General features: G+C 43.2%; 1 protein-coding gene across 1 annotated transcript; it reads left to right on the top strand.

The window, feature by feature from the left end:
- Nucleotides 1–13,462: 13,462 nt before the first annotated feature.
- On the top strand, nucleotides 13,463–13,852 carry LOC137359696 (histone H2A-like). Its single transcript, XM_068025476.1, has one exon. The coding sequence runs from the start codon at nucleotides 13,463–13,465 to the stop codon at nucleotides 13,850–13,852; it is 390 nt and encodes a 129-aa protein (XP_067881577.1).
- The last annotated feature ends 8,152 nt before the right edge of the window (nucleotides 13,853–22,004 follow it).

Raw genomic sequence — 22,004 nt, 5'->3', positions numbered from 1 at the left:
AAGATTGGCTGTGTGGTAAATAGCAAGGAGGATAGCTGTAGGCTGCAGGAAGATCTTCATGGTCTGGTCAGATGGGCAGAAAAATGGCAAATAGAATTCAATTCAGAAGTGTGAGTTGATGCATTTGGGGAGGTCAAACAAGGCAAAGGAATACACAATTAATGGGAGAGTACTGAGAGGTGTAGAGGAAGTGAGGGACCTTGGAGTAAATGTCCACAGATCCCTGAAGGTAGCAGGACAGGTCGATAAGGTGGTAAGAAGGCAGATGGAATCCTTTCCTTTATTAGCCGATGAAGAGATTTAAGAGCAGGGAGGTTATGCTGGAACTGTATCAATCATTAGTCAGGCCACAACGAGTACTGTATGCAGTTCTGATCGCCTCATTACAGAAAGGATGTAATTGCACTAGAGAGGGTACAGAGGAGATTCACGAGGATGTTGCCGGGATTGGAAAAATGCAGCTATGAGGAAAGACTGCATCGGCTGAGGCTGTTCTCCTTGGCACAGAGAAGGCTGAGGAGAAATCTCATTGAAACATACAAAATTTTGAGGTGCCTGGATAGAGTTGAAGTGAAGGGCCTATTTACCTTAGCAGAGAGGTCAGTGACTAGGGGAAATAGATTTAAAGTGATTGGTAGAAAGATTACGGGGGAGATGAGGAAAAGTTTTTTTCAGCCAGAGGGTGGTGGGGGTCTGGAACTCACTGCCTCAATTCATTCAAAAGAAGTTTGGATATACACTTCAAGTGCTGTAATCTGCAAGGCTACAGACCAAATGCTGGAAGGTGGGATTAGAATGGGTGGAAAGTTTTTCATCTGGCACAGACACGATGGGCCAAGTGGCCTCTTTCTGTGCCTTAAACTTTCTTTGATTCTATGATACTATAATTACCCAGCTGTTGTAATGGAAATTGAACTTGTTTCTCTGGACCATTCGTGGAGACTTCAGGATTACTCGTCCTGTAATGTCACCACAAAACCACCATACCGCTGCATGAGATTTTTTACTGGTTTGTTCTGTGGATTTCAGTCTACACAAATGGAATTGATAATCTATTTCACTCTGATAATGTTTGAGGTGTTTTTGGCTGGTAAATAATGTGTATCTCAGTCGACTGTATTTTTAAATTCCACAGTCTGGGTGAGTTCAGGCATCTAATTTACATCACAGTTTGCACTTTCTATCAGCATTACTTAATCTAATACGGTTTTATTTTTGGACTGGCAATGTTTAGATCAATCTACACTCATGGAATTGATACTGTATTTCAGTTTGATATTGTATGAGTTTTTAGAATGGTATATAATATTTAGATCAATCTACACTAATGGAATTGATTCTGTATCTTTCCATTTCACAGTGTGGGTGAGTTCTGAACTGGTATCTAATTTGTATCTCAGGTTACAATATCTTTCAGCACCTTAGAAACTTTCTCTGTAATGAATGTTGGACTTGTATGTAACTTGTATCTCAGGGTACACTATGGGGATGTTTAAACATCCTTGATCATGAATGGATGTGAGCTTTGAGTATGGTATTTAATTTAAATCTCAGGGTACATCATTACATGAGATTCTGTGCCATTCAATCAATACTGTGTGACAATTCTATCTGATGTTTAATTGATAGCTAAGTCTGCATTATATTTAGATTGACACATTGTATTTCAATCTGTTAATGTGCGTGATTTTGACCTGGGATTGATGTATCTGACTGTCAATGGGACTGAATTGGGGTGAAATGGAAACAACTTATTTCTCTCCTGCTTTGTTTGATTGTTTGATTGAAAATGTGTCTCTGGAACTCGGGATCAATGTGGGCCTGACTACTTCTGCAGTCTGAGACTAGGGAACTGATGAACTGTCTATCCCTCTGTACTCTGAGTGATAATGTACCTACTGTGTGTGAGAGGAGCTGGCTGCACTGTTCCTTGTGCCTCGAGTGCAGCAACCATCACATTCATCACGATTCCTTCAAGTATTTGACTGCATGAAGAAAAAATATGTCTTAACTCAAGAACAGGGGAGGTGCAAAATATCAAAGAGGTGAATTTAATTTCGCAATTAATAATCATTAAAAACACCCACAAATGAAAACCAGTGTCAGTATCTGTCTCCACTGAAGTACTGAAGCTCCCAGCTCCTGCATCACAAGTATTCTGGGCAGATCCATCTAGACAAAACACTGCACTGGGATCGTCCCAACTTCTCTATGCTCCACACATATTTCCAGCCACCCTGCTTCATATGCACAAATAAACAAAAATAAAGCCCATTATGTATATCCCTCAATTCCTTTCTTCCCATACAGTTGTTCCACCTCCCCTTAAATGCATCAATACTATTTGCCTCGACCTCTCCCTGTGGTTGCAAATTCCAGATTCTAACCACTCACTACGTAAATACATTTTTCATGAATTCCTCATTGGTTTTATGAATGTCGATTTTATATTTTTGGCTCGTTTCAGACACCACAAGTGGAAACGTGTCTCCGTGTATTCTATAAAAGCCCTTCACTATTTCCTCACTTTTTTCATTTGTTAGTGTGATGTAGGCATCACTGGCTATGCCAGCATTTATTGCCCATTCCAAAGTTCCCTTGACAAAGTGGTGGTGAGCTGCCTTCTTAAGCCGCTGCAGTCCTTGAGCTGCAGGAATTCCAGCAGTGCTGTTTGGAAGGGAGTTCCAGGATTTTTACCCAGCGACAGTGAAGGAATGGTGATATAGTTCCAAGTCAGGATGGTGTGTGGCTTGGAGGGGAACTTGCAGGTGGTAGTGTTCCCATGCATCTGCTGCCCTTGTCCTTGTTGGTGGTGGAGGTTCTGGGTTTGGAAGGTACTGTCGAAGAAGCCTTGGTGTGATGCTGCAGTGCATCTTTTAGCTGGTACGCACTGCTGCCACCGTGCATCAGTGGTGAATGGAGTGAATATTGAAGGTGGTGGATGTGGGCAATCAAACAGGCTACTTGAGTGTTGTTGGAGCTGCCTTCATCCAGGCAAGTGGACAGTATTCCATCACAGTCCTGACTTGTGTCTTGTGAATGGTGGACGGATGTGGGGAAACAGGAGGTCAGTTACTCGCCGCAGAATTCGTAGCCTCTGACCTGCTCTTGCAGTCACAGCATTTATATGGCTGGTCCAGTTCAGTTTCTGGTCAATGGTAACCAATGGTCAATGTTAATGGTGGGGGATTCAGTGATGGTAATGCCATTGAACATCAAGGGGAGATGATTAGATTCTCTCTTGTTTGAGATGGTCATTGCCTGGCACTTATCTGATGCCAATGTTACTTGCCACTTATCAACCCAAGCCTGGACGTTGTCCAGGTCTTGCTGCATCTGGACACGGGCTGCTTCAGTATCTGAGGAGTCATGAATGGTGCTGAACATTGTGCAATCATCAGAAAACATCCACACTTCTGGCCTTGTGATGGAGGGAAGGTCATTGATGAAGCTGCTGAAGATGGTTGGGCCTAGAACACCTCTCTGAGGAATTCCAGCTGTAATGGCCCGAGACTGAGATGATTGACCTGAACAACCACAGCCATCTTCCTTAGTGCCAGGTATGACTGCAAACAGCAGAGCATTTTGCCCCGATTTCTATTTACACTGGTTTTGTTAGGGCTGCCTTGTTGCCATACACGTCAAAGGCTGCCTTGATGTCAAGGGCAGTCACTCTCACCTAACAGAGCCCCATCTCTGGGCAAAAAGTCTCACTTCTCAAGGGGTGGCTCGAGAAGACACAGTGGCCCAGTGGTTAGCACCGCAGCCTCACAGCTCCAGAGACCCCGATTCGATTCTGGGTACTGCCTGTGTGGAGTTTGCAAGTTCTCCCTGTGTCTGAGTGGGTTTTCCCCGGGTGCTCCGGTTTCCTCCCACAGCCAAAGACTTGCAGGTGATAAGTAAATTGGCTATTGTAAATTGCCCCAAGTGTAGGTAGGTGATAGGGAATAAGGGATTACTGTCGGGTTAGCATAAATGGGTGGTTGTTGGTCGGCACAGACGCGGTGGGCCGAAGAGCCTGTTTCAGTGCTGTATCTCTAAATAAATAAAAAAAATGCAATGTTTCTTTAACTTTAAAATAAAAGCAAAAGTCTGTAGATGCTAGAAATCTGAAATAAACAAAAATGCTGGAAATACTCAGCAGTTTCGGCAGCATTTGTGGAGGGAGAAACACAATTAACATTTCAGGTCTGTGTCCTTTCATTTTACAATATGTTTTATGTCCTGGTAGATAACAGTGCATTCAGTTTGCAGTAATGGAATTAATACTGTATCCTCCAGTCTGACCACTTGTGAGATTTGTGGAGTGGTGTGTAACATGTAGCTCAGTCTGCAGTCTGGTTACATTATTGAGATTAATTCTGTACTTTACAATCGGGTACTGTTTGTCTGTTCTATCTGACATTGAATTTTCTAGTTCAGGCTGCTGTCTTGTGAGAGTGACACAGTGCCTTGCAATCTGACAGTGGATGTGATTTTGGACTGGGATTGATGTATCTACCTGTCAGTGGGACAGAGTTGGGGTGAAATGGAAACAACTTCAGTCTGTCATGCTCTGTGTGACTGTTGGATTGACTGTTAGTCTCTGGAACTTGGGATCAGTGCCAGTCTGACTAGTACTGCTGGCAGTGATTGTGGAACTGATGTCTCTTTTCTCTCTGAGTGATACTGTCCTCACTGTGTGTGAGAAGCCGGCTGCACTTCCCCTTGTGCTGAGGCATCATTATATTTATTCTGCTTCCTTCAAGTATTTGCCTGCAGAAAGAAAAAGTATTTATTCTAATTCAGGAAGAGGTGTGGTGGAAGTTACAAGAGAGACCAAAACAATCTTTGAATGAATAATCATTGTGAACAATCACAAAGGAAACCCAGCAATACAAACAGAATCAGTGTCTGATTCCACTGCAGTCCTTCAGCCCCCAGCTGCTGCATACCAGGGGCTTTGGCCGTTTTACAACAATTAAATGACATCCAGAAACAATCCACTGGGACATGAATGGGACTGACCGACGGAGCAGGGACTTTTACACAGGTCAGATTTCCAGTTCTCGCTCCCATGGTCTAACCGTTCAAGTGAAACCAAACAGCCGCTGTTTAAAATGTGTCCTTCACACTTCTCACCTGGTGCCTATAATAGATTCTCTTTGTGTAACTCCCCACATTCTGACTGTCCGTTTCTGTTGCCACACTTCTCTGTCCAATAACAATAAACTGCGGGACCAGGCTGGATCGCTCTCTTTGAGCTGGCGCGGACACGATGGGCCGAATGGCCTCATTCTGCGCCGGAAATTTTCCATGTTTCTGTTTGCGGAATTGTTGCAGAAATCTGCGCCAGCGCTCCCCTCCCCCAGCACTGCCTGTGAGCGGAAGAAGATGGTTTAAAACAGCCGCGAATGGAGAGATCCCGGTCCCTGGGAAAGGGAGCAAACAGTAGCCTCCTTCCAGCAGCACATCGCTTTGGGAGCGTGTCCGCAGATTGACTCAGAGATCAGCATCGAGTCCGGGGCAAGTTCAGGGGGAGGCGGGGGCTGTTTGTAAGAGTCGGATTGGAGCTGGAACTGGTCCCGGAACATGGAGTGAGTGGGGGAAGGGAGAGGCCATTCTCGGTTTGTGTGTCGATGGGGGATGGAGACAGAATGGGATGAACCTGTTACTGCAATGCAGTCAAACAATGATAATATTTGTATGGCTGGGCTTCCTTTGTGGGGGCTCATTATTATTTGAGAGATTAAATTCATTAAAACTCTGTATCTTTGATCTCACCTGTATTTTAGTTACAAACATACTTTTGTTCAAACAGACAAATAATTGAATGAACCAGAATAAATGTGATGTTTCCTCCACCAAGTTACAAGGAAGAGTGTCACCAGCTCCTTCTCACACACAGTCCGTACATTATCACTCACAGAGCGCAGAGACACAGACAGGACATCAGTTCCACAGTCTCAGACGGCAGAAATAGTTCCAGAGACACATTTTCAATCCATCAATCAAATAGAGCAGGAGAGACAGACGTTGTTTCCATGTCACCCCAACTCAGTACCACTGACAGGTAGATTCACAAATCCCAGTCCAACATCTCACCCACTCTCAAATTATCAGTGTGTCAATCCCACAATAGTGCAACCTCAGCTACAAATTAAACACACATAGAACTGACACATTGTTCCTGTTTCAAAGTTGCAGAATTAACCTCAATAACATTCAAGGAGCAGCTACTGCGTGTCCTTGATAAGTATGTACCTGTGAGGCAGGGAGGAAGTTGTCGAGCGAGGGAGCCGTGGTTTACTAAAGAAGTTGAAGCGCTTGTCAAGAGGAAGAAGAAGGCTTATGTTAGAATGAGAAGTGAAGGCTCAGTTAGGGCGCTTGAGAGCTACAAGCTAGCCAGGAAGGATCTAAAGGGAGAGCTAAGATCAGCAAGGAGAGGACACGAGAAGTCATTGGCGCATAGGATCAGGGAAAACACTAAGGCTTTCTATAGGTATATCAGGAATAAAAGAATGATGAGAGTTAGATTAGGGCCAATCAAGGATAGTAGTGGGAAGTTGTGTGTGGAATCAGAGGAGATAGGGAAGTGTTAAATGAATATTTTGCATCAGTATTTACAGTAGAGAAAGAAAATGTTGTTGAGGAGAATACTGAGATTCAGGCTACTAGGCTAGATGGGATTGAGGTTCACAAGGAGGAGGTGTTTGCAATTTTGGAAAGTGTGAAAATAGATAAGTCCCCTGGGCCAGATGGGATTTACCCTAGGATTCTCTGGGAAGCTAGGGAGGAGATTGCAGAGCCTTTGTCCTTGATCTTTATGTCGTCATTGTCGACAGGAATAGTGCCGGAAGACTGGAGGATAGCAAATGTTGTCCCCTTGCTCAAGAAGGGGAGTAGCGACAGCCCTGGTAATTATAGACCTGTGAGCCTTACTTCGGTTGTGGGTAAAATGTTGGAAAGGGTTATAAGAGACAGGATTTATAATCATCTTGAAAAGAATAAGTTCATTAGAGATAGTCAGCACGGTTTTGTGACGGGTAGGTCGTGCCTCACAAACCTTATTGAGTTTTTCGAGAAGGTGACCAAACAGGTGGATGAGGGTAAAGCAGTGGATGTGGTGTATATGGATTTCAGTAAGGCGTTTGATAAGGTTCCCCACGGTAGGCTATTGCAGAAAATACGGAAGTATGGGGTTGAAGGTGATTTAGAGCTTTGGATCAGAAATTGGCTAGCTGAAAGAAGACAGAGGGTGGTGGTTGATGGCAAATGTTCATCCTGGAGCTTAGTTACTAGTGGTGTACTGCAAGGATCTGTTTTGGGGCCACTGCTGTTTGTCATTTTTATAAATGACCTGGAAGAGGGTGTAGAAGGGTGGGTTAGTAAATTTGCAGATGACACTAAGGTCGGTGGAGTTGTGGATAGTGCCAAAGGATGTTGTAGGGTACAGAGGGACATAGATAGGCTGCAGAGCTGGACTGAGAGATGGCAAATGGAGTTTAATGCGGAAAAGTGCGAGGTGATTCACTTTGGAAGGAGTAACAGGAATGCAGAGTACTGGGCTAATGGGAAGATTCTTGGCAGTGTAGATGAACAGAGAGATCTTGGTGTCCAGGTGCATAAATCCCTGAAGGTTGCTACCCAGGTTAATAGGGCTGTTAAGAAGGCATATGGTGTGTTAGCTTTTATTAGTAGGGGGATCGAGTTTCGGAGCCACGAGGTCATGCTGCAGCTGTACAAAACTCTGGTGAGACCGCACCTGGAGTATTGCGTGCAGTTCTGGTCACCGCATTATAGGAAGGATGTGGAAGCTATGGAAAGGGTGCAGAGGAGATTTACTAGGATGTTGCCTGGTATGGAGGGAAGGTCTTACGAGGAAAGGCTGAGGGACTTGAGATTGTTTTCGTTGAAGAGAAGGAGGAGGAGAGGTGACTTAATAGAGACATATAAGATAATCAGAGGGTTAGATAGGGTGGATAGTGAGCGTCTTTTTCCTCGGATGGTGATGGCAAACACGAGGGGACATCGCTTCAAGTTGAGGGGTGATAGATATAGGACAGATGTGAGAGGTAGTTTCTTTACTCAGAGAGTAGTCAGGGCGTGGAACGCCCTGCCTGCAGCAGTAGTAGATTCACCAACTTTAAGGGCATTTAAGTGGTCATTGGATAGACATATGGATGAAAATGGAATAGTGTAGGTCAGATGGTTTCACAGGTCGGCGCAACATCGAGGGCCGAAGGGCCTGAACTGCGCTGTAATGTTCTAACTCTAATTCTAAAAAAAAACATCTTCTGAGATCCAATATTTACACAGGTCATTACGAGTTTATTATCAGTATTAATTCCCATAATGTGGCCAGACATGTACATTAGTTACAAGTCAAAATCTCAAGTGCATAATCAGATTGAGAGATTCTGAAATATAGTATAACCTGAGATACAAACTCAGATTCCAGTTTAAAACTCATCCGGATTGTGAAACTAAAAGATACAAATTTGATGAGTTTAGTCTGAGCTATAAATTACATACCAGTCCTCAAACCTCATACAGTGTCAGATGGAAGATACTGTACAATTCCAGACTGAGCTCATTTTACACACAAGTCAAAGATTCTCCCTCAGAGTCAGACTGAATGGCATTGATCAAATTGATTGGTACAGCCTGAGTTACATTTGCACATCAATCCTGTATCAGATTGAAAGACACATTATCTTTCACTATTATGTTCACAGTGACAGATATTTAATACTTGGCAAAACTTCAAACATATTGTCTGCTTAAAACCAACCACATCAGTGGCCTGTTGCTGTGCTGACATTTTATGTAGAATGAATCCAGACTTGCAAACAGTCCCAGGGAAGGAAGGTTATATAATGATATATAGATATTGACCAGATATTAACAGATAAAGTGATGCTGAAACACATGCTCAGTGCCAGATGCTGAAAACTATAGGTTGATTATTGCACTCACTCACAGTACCTCAGCCTGAGTCATCTAAAGCAACCTAACACACAAATAGTAGCACTGAGAGATTGAGAAAGAGTCCAAAACTCACATAGAGTACCAGGCACTGACAGATAAAGTGATGCTGATACACATGCTCAGTGCCATATGCTGAAAACTATAGGTTGATTATTGCACTCACTCACAGTACCTCAGCCTGAGTCATCTAAAGCAACCTAACACACAAATAGTAGCACTGAGAGATTGAGAAAGAGTCCAAAACTCACATAGAGTACCAGGCACTGACAGATACAAACTGAAAACTATCCACACATGGATATGGGATTGGCTAACTCACAGAAAACAGAGAGTGGGGATAAATGGAGCATATTCAGATTGGCAAACTGTAACTAATGGAGTGCCACAGGTACAGTGCTGGGGCCTCAACTATTTATGGTCTATATTAATAACTTGAGTGAAGGGACCAAGTATATTGTTGCTAAATTTGTAGATGGTACAAAGATAGGTAGGAAAGAAAGTTGTGAGGAGGACAAAATGTGTCTGCAAAGAGATATAGATAGGTTAAGTCAGTGGGAAAACATTTGGCAGATGGAGTATAATATGGGGAAATGTGAGATTGTCTACTTTGGCAGTGAGAATAGAAAAACAGAATATTATTTATATAGAGAGAGACTGCAGAATGCTGCTGTACCAAGGAATCTGGGTGTCCAGGTACATGAATTACAAAAATGTTAGCATGAAGGTATTGCAAGTAATTGGCATTTTTAGCAAGGGGAATGGAGTATAAAAGTAAGGAAGTTTTGCCATAACTTTACAGGGCAATAGTGACATCCCATCCCCATACAGTTTTGGTCTCCTTAAATAAGGAGGAATATACTTGCATTGGAATCACTTCAAAGAAGGTTCACTCGGCTGATTGCTGGGATGTTTGATTGACTTATGAGAAAAAGTTGAGCAGGCTGGGCCTATACTCACTGGAGTTTAGAAGATTGAGAGGTGATCTTATTGAAACCTGTAAGATTCTCAGTGTGCTGGACAGGTAGATGCTGAGAGGACGTTTCTCCTTGTGGGGGATTGTAGAATTAGGGGCCAGAGTTTAAGATGAGCAGTCGCTCTTTCAAGAAGGAGATGAGGAGGAATTTCTTCTCTGAGAGGGTTGTTAATCTTTGGAATTCTGCTCTCCAGAGGACTGTGGAGGCTGTGTCATTGAATATATTCAACGCAGCAATAGACAGATTTTTGATCTACAACAGAGTCAATGGTTATTGGGGCAGGCAGGAAAGTGAAGTTAAGGCCACAATCAGAACTGCCATGATCTTATTGAGTGGCAGAGCAGGCTTGATGGGCCAAATGGTCTACTCCTGTCCTATTTCGTATCTTCTTATGTTCTTACACACACACACACACACACACACACACACACAACCAATGTGTGGTGGATCTAGAATTAATCCCACTTTCATACACAATACCAGTGACTGAAAGGTACAGAATTAATCCCACAGATAGATACAGTACCACCGACAGGTACAGAATGAATCCCATGCTCACAGTCAGCACCCGGGATTGAAAGATACACGTGATTCCTACCCTCACATAACAATATCAGGCTGAGTTACAGAATGATTTCCACATTCATACTGGGCACCAATGACTGCGAATTAATTCATCCCACAATCACACACACTACCAAAGGCTGACAGATACAGAATTAATCCCACACTCCTATGTAGTAGCAAAGACTGACACATACAAAATCATTCTCAAATACTCCTACAGTACCTGGCAGATTCAGTGACTGCCAAACTCACATAAATCACAACAGACTGACAGATAAAGAATTAACTCACACACACACTGAGATACTGACAGATATACCTTGAATTCCACACAGACAGAACCACTGACAGATTAAGACCAAGTCCAAAATCACATAACATTCCAGAGACTGACAGAATGAATCAAATACTCATACACAGTGCCACTGACAGAATGTATTCCACACTCACATACTATACCGAAGACTGACAGATACAGAATGTATCTCACACTTTCACAAAGTACCAGTGAGTGACAGGTACAGAATGAATCCCACATTCACACATGATACTAGTGATGGACAGCTAAAAAACAATAAGACTGCCAGAATAGATAGAATTCACATCAAAATTCTAAAATATGGCAGAGAAACACTCGACACAAATGCATGTCTCATTTCCCTCATCTAGAAGGAGGAGAGCATGTCAGGGGATCGCCGTGATGCGGTAATTGTGATCATCTTTAAAAAACGTTGACACGACCGACTGTGTTAACTATAGAGGGGTATCCCTGCTGTCCACCACAGGGAAGGTCATCACAAGAGTCCTTCTCAACTGCCTCCTCCCCGTGGCTGAAGAGCTCCTACTGGAATCACAATGTGGATTCTGTCCATCAACAGGCACAGTGAACATAATCTTCACAGCAAGACAACTTCAAGAAAATGTAAGGAGAAGCAGCAACCTTTATACATAGCCTTCTCTGACCTGACAAAGGCCTTCGACTCTACCAACCGAGAGGGATTATGGAATGTCCTCCTCAAACATACTGCACTACGACATGCAAGCTGCAATCCTTGCCAACGGATCTATCACTGACCCAATCCGAGTGCAACCTACGTCATGTAAGGCTGTGTCATCGGCACCAATGCTCTTTTCCATCTTTCTTGCTGCAACACTCCACCTCATCTCCTCACACTCAAACACAGTACCTGACAGAGACAGAATGAATCCATACAGCACCAGAGACTGAGTTACCAAATTACATAAAACACTCAAACACAGTAGCCTGGACTAAAAATGAAATTAATTGCACACTCACATGCAATAGCAGAGACACAACGACACAGAATCAGTCAATAAGTGTCCTCCCAACAACAGCCAGGACATTTCCAGGAAGCTCCACACAGGGAGCGGCTCTTTCAACAGAAACTGGGGCTGGAGAGAGTCTTTGTGAAATATACTTCCTGATTGCAGGAAGGGTGTTTGTGATTGGTTGCAAATATTAAATCTGATTGGATGGCGAAAGAGACCAATTGTAGAATTACAATATAAAACCATTGTGACATCACTCCCAATCACGCAATCACAATCTTTACTTTCCCCCATCCCTCATTAGCATAGAGCTGTGAGATTGTCTAGTTAATCCGCACTCGGAAGGGGTTTGGTTTATTTCTGAGTCTGAAATTGAAACTGAAGATGGTTGAGAAGAAGAAGAAAGCAGCTGCTAAGAAGGGCGCCAAGAAAACTGTGAGTAAACCATCAGCAAAGGGCGGTAAGAGGTGGAGAAAGTCGAGGAAGGAGAGTTACTCCATCTACATCTACAAAGTGATGAAGCAGGTTCACCCCGACACCGGCATCTCCTCCAAGGCCATGAGCATCATGAACTCGTTTGTGAACGATATTTTCGAGCGCATCGCGGGTGAGGCTTCCCGCCTGGCCCATTACAACAAGCGCAGCACCATCAGCTCCCGGGAGATCCAGACGGCCGTGCGCCTGCTGCTGCCCGGGGAGCTGGCCAAACACGCCGTGTCGGAAGGGACAAAGGCGGTGACCAAGTACACCAGCTCCAAGTAAAACTGCACAATGGACTGAAAAAGATCCCAAACACAACGGCTCTTTTAAGAGCCACCCACAATCTCTCTGAAAAAGCTGCATCCGAACATCTCTATGAAATCATTTTTAGACAATGTGTAACATAATAAATGTCCCACTGCTGTGTTTTTGTCTGCTGTCCCATAAACCGAACGAAAACCCATAATCCGCTCATCCACCTTTCCTTTTTTGCTTAAAGCTGTTTTTGTGGTTTTGCACAGCCCCTGAATGACCGCATTAACAGCTGCTTTCAGCGGTAAGAGTCAGACCTCAGTCCCTTCACTCTCTTCCTGAAATGTGAACTGATTCATAATTTTATCAACAGCAACTCTCCGCAGTGTAACAGCCCGGAATGGGATTATTACACAGCAGACTAAGGGCTGTTTGAGGAATCGATCCGGCTCCCTCTTTTCAGAGAAGGACACTGGGCTCTGATTGAAGATAAACTGAATGTTTCCCTTCAGGGAAGTGCTGTGAACAGGGATTTAGTACCGCCCGGGACAGTTTGAAAGCGATTGAAGAAAGATCCACAATTTAAACAACATTTTAAACCCGCGTCTGTAATTGGTGACGGAAAGAGTTGAATAGAACAAAATAAAGAGAAGGGGTTTTAATTATTTGACTAAGGATGACATTTATTTTAATCCACTCCTTTCCGACAATGAAATTGGCGGGCTTTTTGAAATTGACAAATTTTCTGCTTCTGATGTTGTGGCGGTAAATCCCGCCCACTTCTGTTTGTCAGTGACCTGATTGGTGAAGAATATAGGCAAATGAGGTGAATTTAGTAGCGACCAATGGGGAGAGTTTTCAGTCTATAAGTAAAGTAAATGCTGCAGAAAATATCCATTCTTTGTGAAAGTATTTGTGAGATTGTGGAAATGTCTGGAAGAGGAAAGACCAGCGGCAAAGCTCGGGCCAAGGCCAAGTCTCGCTCCTCCCGGGCTGGGCTGCAGTTCCCGGTGGGCCGTGTTCACAGGCACCTAAGAAAGGGCAACTATGCTGAGCGTGTGGGTGCCGGAGCCCCGGTCTATCTGGCTGCTGTGCTCGAGTATCTGACCGCTGAAATCCTCGAGCTGGCTGGCAACGCGGCCCGGGACAACAAGAAGACCCGCATCATTCCCAGACACCTGCAGCTGGCCGTGCACAACGACGAGGAGCTCAACAAGCTGCTGGGAGGAGTGACTATCGCTCAGGGTGGGGTGCTGCCTAATATCCAGGCCGTGCTGCTGCCCAAGAAAACCAGCGCTCAGAGCTCCCAGAAAAAGTAAAGCGGCCAAAATGTCATCTAATAAACCAAAGGCTCTTTTCAGAGCCACCCACAGTCTCTGTGAAAGGGCTGGTTCCTGTCTGATTCCAAAATGTCAGTAACAGGACCGACTGAGAACTATTTCAAATGTTTAAGCATCTGTTTCAGTGTTTTCTCACTGTCCCCTCAAACCTGTCTAATTTATTACTTCAACACCAATTTTGAGTTATTTGTCCCGTTACAGATTGCTGAATGGAGTCTTTTATCGCCAGTTACAGATAAGTAGACAAAAAATCACAGATTAAAACTACGTAATATATATAACCCATCACAAACTTTTTTTATTCCGCTTTTATCAGCACAAAGTCGTGGCGCGATTTTACGAACAGCTTTAAACTAACGCCAGATTTTCCATCAATTCGCTTCTTTCCGACACTGAAATGGCGGCTTTTTCGAATTCAAACTGTCTGCCAATTTAAGCCAGTGATTTGTTGTATTTCCTAATTCGAAGCTCTGCGATTGGTTAAGACATGTGAATGAGAAGAGGGTGACCAATCAGAAGTGAGCTCGGGATTGCGCGGGCTCAAACTGTGGGAATTCCAGGTCCCTGAATGATTGAGCTGAAACTGATCAGTTTCACAAACCCTGTCAATTTCAGTGCAGGAAACACCGTCTCGGGGGAAATAACACAAGTGGGTCTGGTTCCAGTGACCGATTCAATGGCTGCTGCAAAACTCCCGGATTCCCTCATTGCAGCAAAATCATTTTGAAATTCTATGAAAACAATGAGTGATTCTGGAGGAGTGATGTGGCTTTTCACTGAGGGCATGTGTCGACTGGGGACTAACTGTGGAGCCTCGGGCACTGTTTACACAGCCCGTTTAGAAAATCAAATCCACTGCACATCCTTGCTGCAACTGAAATGTCAAATTCGGGGATTCCATTTTTTTTCATCCCGAACACAGCAGATTGATTGAACAAAGAATTAAAAGTAAAATACTGCGAATGCTGGAATTCTGAAATATTTCAGATTGATTGAACTGTTCTGAACAGCCTATCCCAGCTCCCGTTTCTCGGTCACTGCTCGCTCTGTGAGGCGGTGGGTGGCTCTTAGAAGAGCCTTTGTTGTGTGTTTGCTGAAAAGGGTCGAATTGTTCAGCCGCCGAATCCGTAGAGAGTGCGGCCGTGCCGTTTCAGAGCGTACACCACATCCATGGCAGTGACCGTCTTGCGCTTGGCGTGCTCAGTGTAGGTGATTACATTGAGTGTGAGACAAATTCCATCCATCTTTTGTACTTTATGAGATTAATTTTGACACTTTCTGGTACATTATGTGACAGTGAGTTTAGTTCCACATCTATCTGTCTGTGGTACTGTGTCTGAGTGTGAGATTATTTGAGTATCAGTCTGTGAAACTAAATGTGATTGTGTGATTCATTCTGTATGTCAATCATGAGTATTGTATGCGTGGCAGCTTCTGTATCTATCTGCTACTGTGGCTGAATGTGGATATCATTCTGTATCTGTCAGTGTCTGGAACTAAATGTGAGTGTGAGATTCATTCTGTATGCACCACTCTTTACAGTCAGAATGTGACTGTGTGATTCATTCTCTATGTGTCAGTCTAAAGTATTTTATATGCCATGGTTTCAATTATGTGTCTGTCATTTTATGTGAGCTTGGGTATCAATGTATATATGTCAATCTCTGGTTCTTTCTGTGAGAGTGAGATTAACTCTCTATCTGCTGGTCTCTGAAATTAATTGATTTTGTGATTCACTCTGTGTCTGTCAGTCTATGATACTGTGAATAAGTGGGGGGTATATATGGTGTCTGTCTGAACTTGGTATTGAACATGAATGTAGGATTCATTGTGTATCTATCAGTATCCAGACTGAATGTGAAATAAGGTTCATTCTGTACATGAAAATCTCTGTTATTCTATGGAAGTGAACTCAAATATGCCTATCAGTCTTTGACACTGTATCTGATTATGGGATTGACTCAATACCTTTCAGCTTTTGCTACTATGCATATGTGTGGTTCAAGTTCTGCATATCAGTCTCTGTTACTCTATGTGAGTGTGGATATCTTTTATGTATCTCAGTCTCTCGCAATGAATGCAAGTGTGGGATTAACTCTCTTTTCAACAGTATCTGGTAATGATTGTGAGCATGTGACTCCTACAGTATCTGTCAGTGTTTTCTATTGTATGTGACTGTGCAATTCTTCCTATGTCTTTCAGTGCCTAGTGCAGTGTGTATGGGATTCATTCTGTACCTGTCAGTATCTGGTACTGAATGAGATTGTGGGATTCATTCTGTTGTCTGTCAATCTCTGCTCGTGTATGTGAGTGATATCTGTTATGCATATATTATTTTCTGGTACTGGAAGTGAATATTGTATTTATTCTTTACCAGTTAGCCTCTGGTACTACGTATGAGTGTGGGTCTCATTCTGTATCAGTCAGTTTCTGGTACAGTCTGCGTGTGCATATCCAGGGCTCATTTTGCATTTGGCAGTCTCTGGTACTGAATGTGTGTTACAATTTATTTTTTATGTGTCTGTCTCTAGGACAGTCCATTACAGTGGGATGAATTTTGTATCTCCCAGCTACTGGTATTGTCTGCAAACGTGATACATTCTGTATCTATGTGACGCTGGTGCTGTATGAGTGTGGAATTCTTCTGTACCTGTACTTAATATGTATCTACGGGATGCTATTGAGAACTATTTGTTGGACACCATAATGTATCACTATTTTCTTGTCTCACTGGTATTTTAAAATATAAACCACTGCACATTTTAACTGTGTGTTTTACTCAGTTGTGGTCTGAGCTTTTTGGACTAGTATTTAGTCTGCAACTGTATGAACACATTTGTGAATGACAACATATATTTCAAACTCACACATGGCATGCTCAGTATAATCAGAATCATTCAATTGATAAGATATCATTCAGTACAGCTCTTGCAGAGATTATTGGATTGGTATGTAATGTGTAGTGCAGTGTGCACTAATTGACAAATTACTGTAACTTTCCTTTTGATACTGTATCAGATGTTTGTACTACATTGTAATCTGTCACTCAGTCTGCAGTCTGGGCTACATTATTAGGATTCATTCTGTACCTTTCCATCAGCTGCTCTACCTCATATTTAATTTGTAGCTTAGGATGCACTCTTGTGGGATTGATCCGGTGCCTTTCAATCTGATAGTGGGTGTGATTTTGAACTGAGATTGATGGATCTACCTTTCAGCAGTACTGAGTTGGGGTGAATTGGAAACAACTTCTGCCTCTCCTGCTTTGTTTGATTGTCTGCTGGATTGAAAATGTGTCTCTGGAACTTGGGATCAGTGTGAGTCTGACTGCTTCTGCTCTCTGTGACTGTGGAACTCATGGCCTGTCTGTGTCTCTGAGCTCCGGGAGTGATAATGTACCTACTCTGTGTTAGAAGGAGTGGACTGTACATATCCTTGTGCCGGGGAATCATCACAATCCTTCTGGTTCCTTTAAGTATTTGCTGACAGAAGGAAAGAAAAATATCTCTTGTAACTCAAGATCAATTGAGGTAGAAACTAGAAAAGACATGAATGTAATATTTCAATTAATAATCATTATGACCAACCACACAGGATGATCAGTAATACAAAGAGTGTCAGTGTCTGATTCCACTGCAGCACTCAGCTTCTGCTGATCAGGTTTTCTTTGGTAGTTTTATAACAATTTAGTGACATCCAGGAACAACCTAACATCTGCACTGCTCCATGAATGGGAATACCTGCTGGAGCAGGGATTTTTGCACAAGTCAAGTTTTTAATTCCACCTGGCATTATAATGCAAGAACATAATAACTAGTAGCAGGATTAGGCCATTCCGCCACTCAAGTCTGTTCCATCATTCAATAAGATCATGGCAGATCTGATCATAGTCTCAACTCCACTGTCCTGCATGTCCCAATAACACTTCACTCCCTTGTAAATCAAAAGTCAGTCTAACTCAGCCTTGAATATATTCAATGACCAGCCTCCACCATCCTCTTGGGTAGAGAATTCCAAAGAACAACAACCCTTTGAGAGAAGAAATTCCTCTTCAATTCCATCGAAAATGGGAGCCCCCTTATGTTGAAACTGTTCCCCCTAGTTCTTGATTCCCTCATGAGGGGAAACATCATCTCAGTAAATACCCTGTCAAGCCCCTTCAGTATCTTATATGTTTCATAAGATCACCTCTCATTCTTCTAAACTCCAGTGAGTGTAGCACAACCAGGTCAAACGTTCCTCATAAGACAACATCTTCATCCCTGGAATCAACCTCGTGATGTTTGCCTGAACTACCTCCAATGCAAGTATTTTCCTACTTAAATAAGGAGACCAAAACTGTATACACACTCAAGGTGTGGTCTCACCAACACGCTGTACAGTGGTAGCAAGACTTCCCTACATTTCTACTCCAACCCCATTGCAATAAAGGCCAAAATTCCAATAGCCTTCCTAATTACTTGCTGTACTTCCATGCTAACTTTTTGTGATTCATATAAGAGGACACTCAGATCCCTCTATACCACAGCATTCTGCAGTCTCTCTCTATTTAAATAACATTCTGCTTTTCTCTACATCATACCAAAGTGGATAACCTCACATTTTCCCACATTATACTTAATATGCCAAATTTTTCCCACACACTTAACTTGTCTTTATCTCTTTGCAGACTCATTGTGTCCTCCGCACAACTTGCTTTCACACCTTTCTTTGTATCAACAGCAAATTTAGTTGCAATACACTCGATCCCTTCATCCAAATCATTAATATAGGCTGTAAGTAGTTGAGGCCCCAGCTTTGATCCCTGTGGCACTCCACGAGTTCCAGTTTGCAAACCTGAAAGTGACACTTTTATCCTAATTCTCTGTTTCTTGTTAGTAAGCATGTACCAGCGACCTGGGTTCGATTCTGGGTACTACCTGTGCAGAGTTTGCAAGTTCTCCCTTTGTCTGCGTGGGTTTTCACCGGGTGCTCCGGTTTCCTCCCACAGCCAAAGACTTGCAGGTTGATAGGTAAATTGGCCATTATAAATTGCCCCTAGTATAGGTAGGTGGTAGGGGAATTGAGGGAAGTTGGGGATGTGAGAGGGTAATGGGATTAATGTAGGATTAGTATAAATGGGTGGTTGATGGTCAGCACAGACTCGGTGGCTGAAGGGCCTGTTTCAGTACTGTATCTCTAAATAAATAAAATAAATAATATATTACCCGTTAACACCACGAGCTCTTACCTTGTGTAGTAACATTTTGCATGGCACTTTAGCGAATGCCTTTTCAAAATACAACTACACTACATCTACTGGTTCCCCTTCAGTTACCCTGCTTCTTACATCCTCAACTAATGCTAATAATGTTGGCAAACTTGATTTCCTTTTCATAAATCCATGTTGACTCTGCATGATTGTATTATAATTTTCTAAATGTTCTACAGATTTGAGGGAGGCAAATGTAACCTCACTATTTAAAAAAGGAGAGAGAGAAAAAACAGGGAATTACGGACCAGTTAGCCTTACATCAGTAGTGGGGAAAGTGCGAGAGTCTATGATAAAGGATGTGGCAGCAGAACACCTGGAAAGCATAAACGGGTTTGGACAAAGACAGCATGGGTTAACGAAAGGGAAATCATGCTTAACAAATCTACTGGAGCTTTTTGAGGATGGAACTAGTAGAATAGATAAAGGAGAACCAGGGGATGTGTTGTATCTGGATTTTAAGAAGGCTTTTGATAAGGTCCCACATAAGAGGTTCGTGTGCAAAATTAAAGCAGATGGGATTGGGGGTAATATACTGGCATTGATTGAGAATTGGTTGACAAACAGGAAACAGAGAGTAGGAATAAACGGGCCTTTGCCAGGTGGCAGGCAGTGACGAGTGGCGTACTACAGGGATCAGTGCCTGGGCCCCAGCTATTCACAATATATATTAATGACTTGGGTGAGGGAACATTTCCAGGTTTGCAGACGACACAAAGCTGGGGAGGAAACTGAGTTGTGAGGAGTATGCAAAGAGGCTCCAATGTGATTTGGACAAGTTGGGTGAGTGGGCAAATGCATGGCAGATGCAGTATAACTTGGATTAATGTGAGGTTATTCACTTCAGTTGTAAAAACAGAAAGGCAGATTATTATCTGAATGGTGACAGATTGGGAAAGGGGGAGGTGCAAAGAGACCTGGGTGTCCTTGTACACCAGTCGCTGAAAGCAAATATTCAGGTGCAGCAAGCAGTTAGGAAGGCAAATGGTATGTTGGCCTTCATTGCAAGCGGATTTGAGTACAGGAGCAAGGAAGTCTTACTACAGTTATACAGGGCTTTGGTGAGAGCACATCTGGAGTATAGTGTGCAGTTTTGGTCTCCTTATCTGAGTAAGGATGTTCTTGCCATGGAGGGAGTGCAAAGAAGATTTACCAGGCTGATTCCTGGGATGACAGGATTGACGTATGAGGAGAGATTGGATTGACTAGGCCTATATTCAATAGAGTTGAGAACAATGAGAGGGAATCTCATAGAAACCTATAAAATTCTAACAGGACTAGGCAGGCTAGATGCAGGGAGGATGTTCCTGATGGCTGGGGAGTCCAGAATCAGGGGTCACAGTCTCAGGATACGGGTATGCCATTTAGAACCGAGATGAGGAGAAATTTCTTCACTCAGAGGGTGATGAACCTGTGGAATTCTCTACAAAGAAAATTACAGAACAGGAACAGGCCCTTCGGCCCTCCAAGCCTGCGCCGATCCAGATCCTCTATCTAAACATGTCGCCTATTTTCTAAGGGTCTGTATCTCTTTGCTTCCTGCCCATTCATGTATCTGTCTAGATACATCTTAAAAGACGCTATCATGCCCGCGTCTACCACCTCCGCTGGAAACGCGTTCCAGGCACCCACCACCCTCTGCGTAAAGAACTTTCCACACATATCCCCCTAAACTTTTCCCCTCTCACTTTGAACTCATGACCCCTAATAATTGAATCCCCCACTCTGGGAAAAAGCTTCTTGCTATCCACCCTGTCTATACCTCTCATGATTTTGTACTGCAGAAGGCAGTGGAGGCCAAGTCATTAAATCTATTCAAGAAGGAGATAGATATATTTCTTAATACAAAAGGGATCAAGGGATATGGGGAGAAAGCGGGAAGAGGGTACTGAATTATACGATCAGACTTGATCATTTTTGAATGGCAGAGCAGGGCCGAATGGCCTACTCCTGCTCCAATTTTTCTATGTTTTCTGCGATGACTGACTTAATCATTGGTTCCAGTATTTTCTCAATGGCAGACATTAGGCTAACAGGCCTATCGTTGCCTGCTTTCTCTTTACTGCTTTCTTGAACAGGGACATTACATTTGCAGTTTAATATCCACTGGAACTGTTGCAGGATCTCGGGAATTTAAGAAGATTACAACCAATGCATCCACTATCTATGCAGACACTTCTTTTAAACCTTAGAATGTAGGCCATCAGATCCAGGGGACTTGTCTACCTTTAGTCCCATTAGTTTTCCAAAAACATGTTTTTCTCGCGATGGTGATGTTTTAAGATCCCCCCTCCTTACTCCCCTTGATTTTCTACTATTCTTGGGATGTTTTTTGTGTCTACTTCTGTGAAGACAGATGAAAAATTCTTGTTCAGAGTATCTGCCATTTCCTTGTTTCTCTTGGATCAATCGTTCAACGGAAACCGACAGCTGCTGTTTAAAATGTTTCTTTGACACTACTCACCTGGCGCCAGCAATAGGTGTTGTTTGCATAACTGTCCCCATCCCTACTGTCTGGCTCTGTTCCCTCTATTCACTGCTCAATAACAACACAGTGTGAAACTGGAGCTAAACCATGAACATGCATGACAGGTTTGAGGAGAGAAAACAACAATGATTTTCAACAGCAGCTTCTTTCTGCTCTGTCTCCGTTACCTTGTCCACAAACAGCCTGAGAAAGGCTTCTCCTTCCGCGCTCACTCCATGTTCCCGCTCCACTCCGCCTCTTACAAACAGCCCCCAACTCCCCCTGAACTTGCTCCGTAGTCAATGCTGATCTCTGAGCCCCTCTGCGGACAGGCTCTCAAAGCAATGTGCTGCTGGAAGGAGACTGCTGTTTACTCACTTACCCCGGGGCTCTAAGTCTCCATTCCCGTCTGT

This window comes from Heterodontus francisci, unplaced genomic scaffold (genome assembly GCF_036365525.1).
Source record: "Heterodontus francisci isolate sHetFra1 unplaced genomic scaffold, sHetFra1.hap1 HAP1_SCAFFOLD_121, whole genome shotgun sequence".
Lineage (NCBI taxonomy): Eukaryota > Metazoa > Chordata > Chondrichthyes > Heterodontiformes > Heterodontidae > Heterodontus > Heterodontus francisci.
Note: the sequence above shows the minus strand (reverse complement) of the source record. Positions and strands in the feature narration are given on the sequence as shown.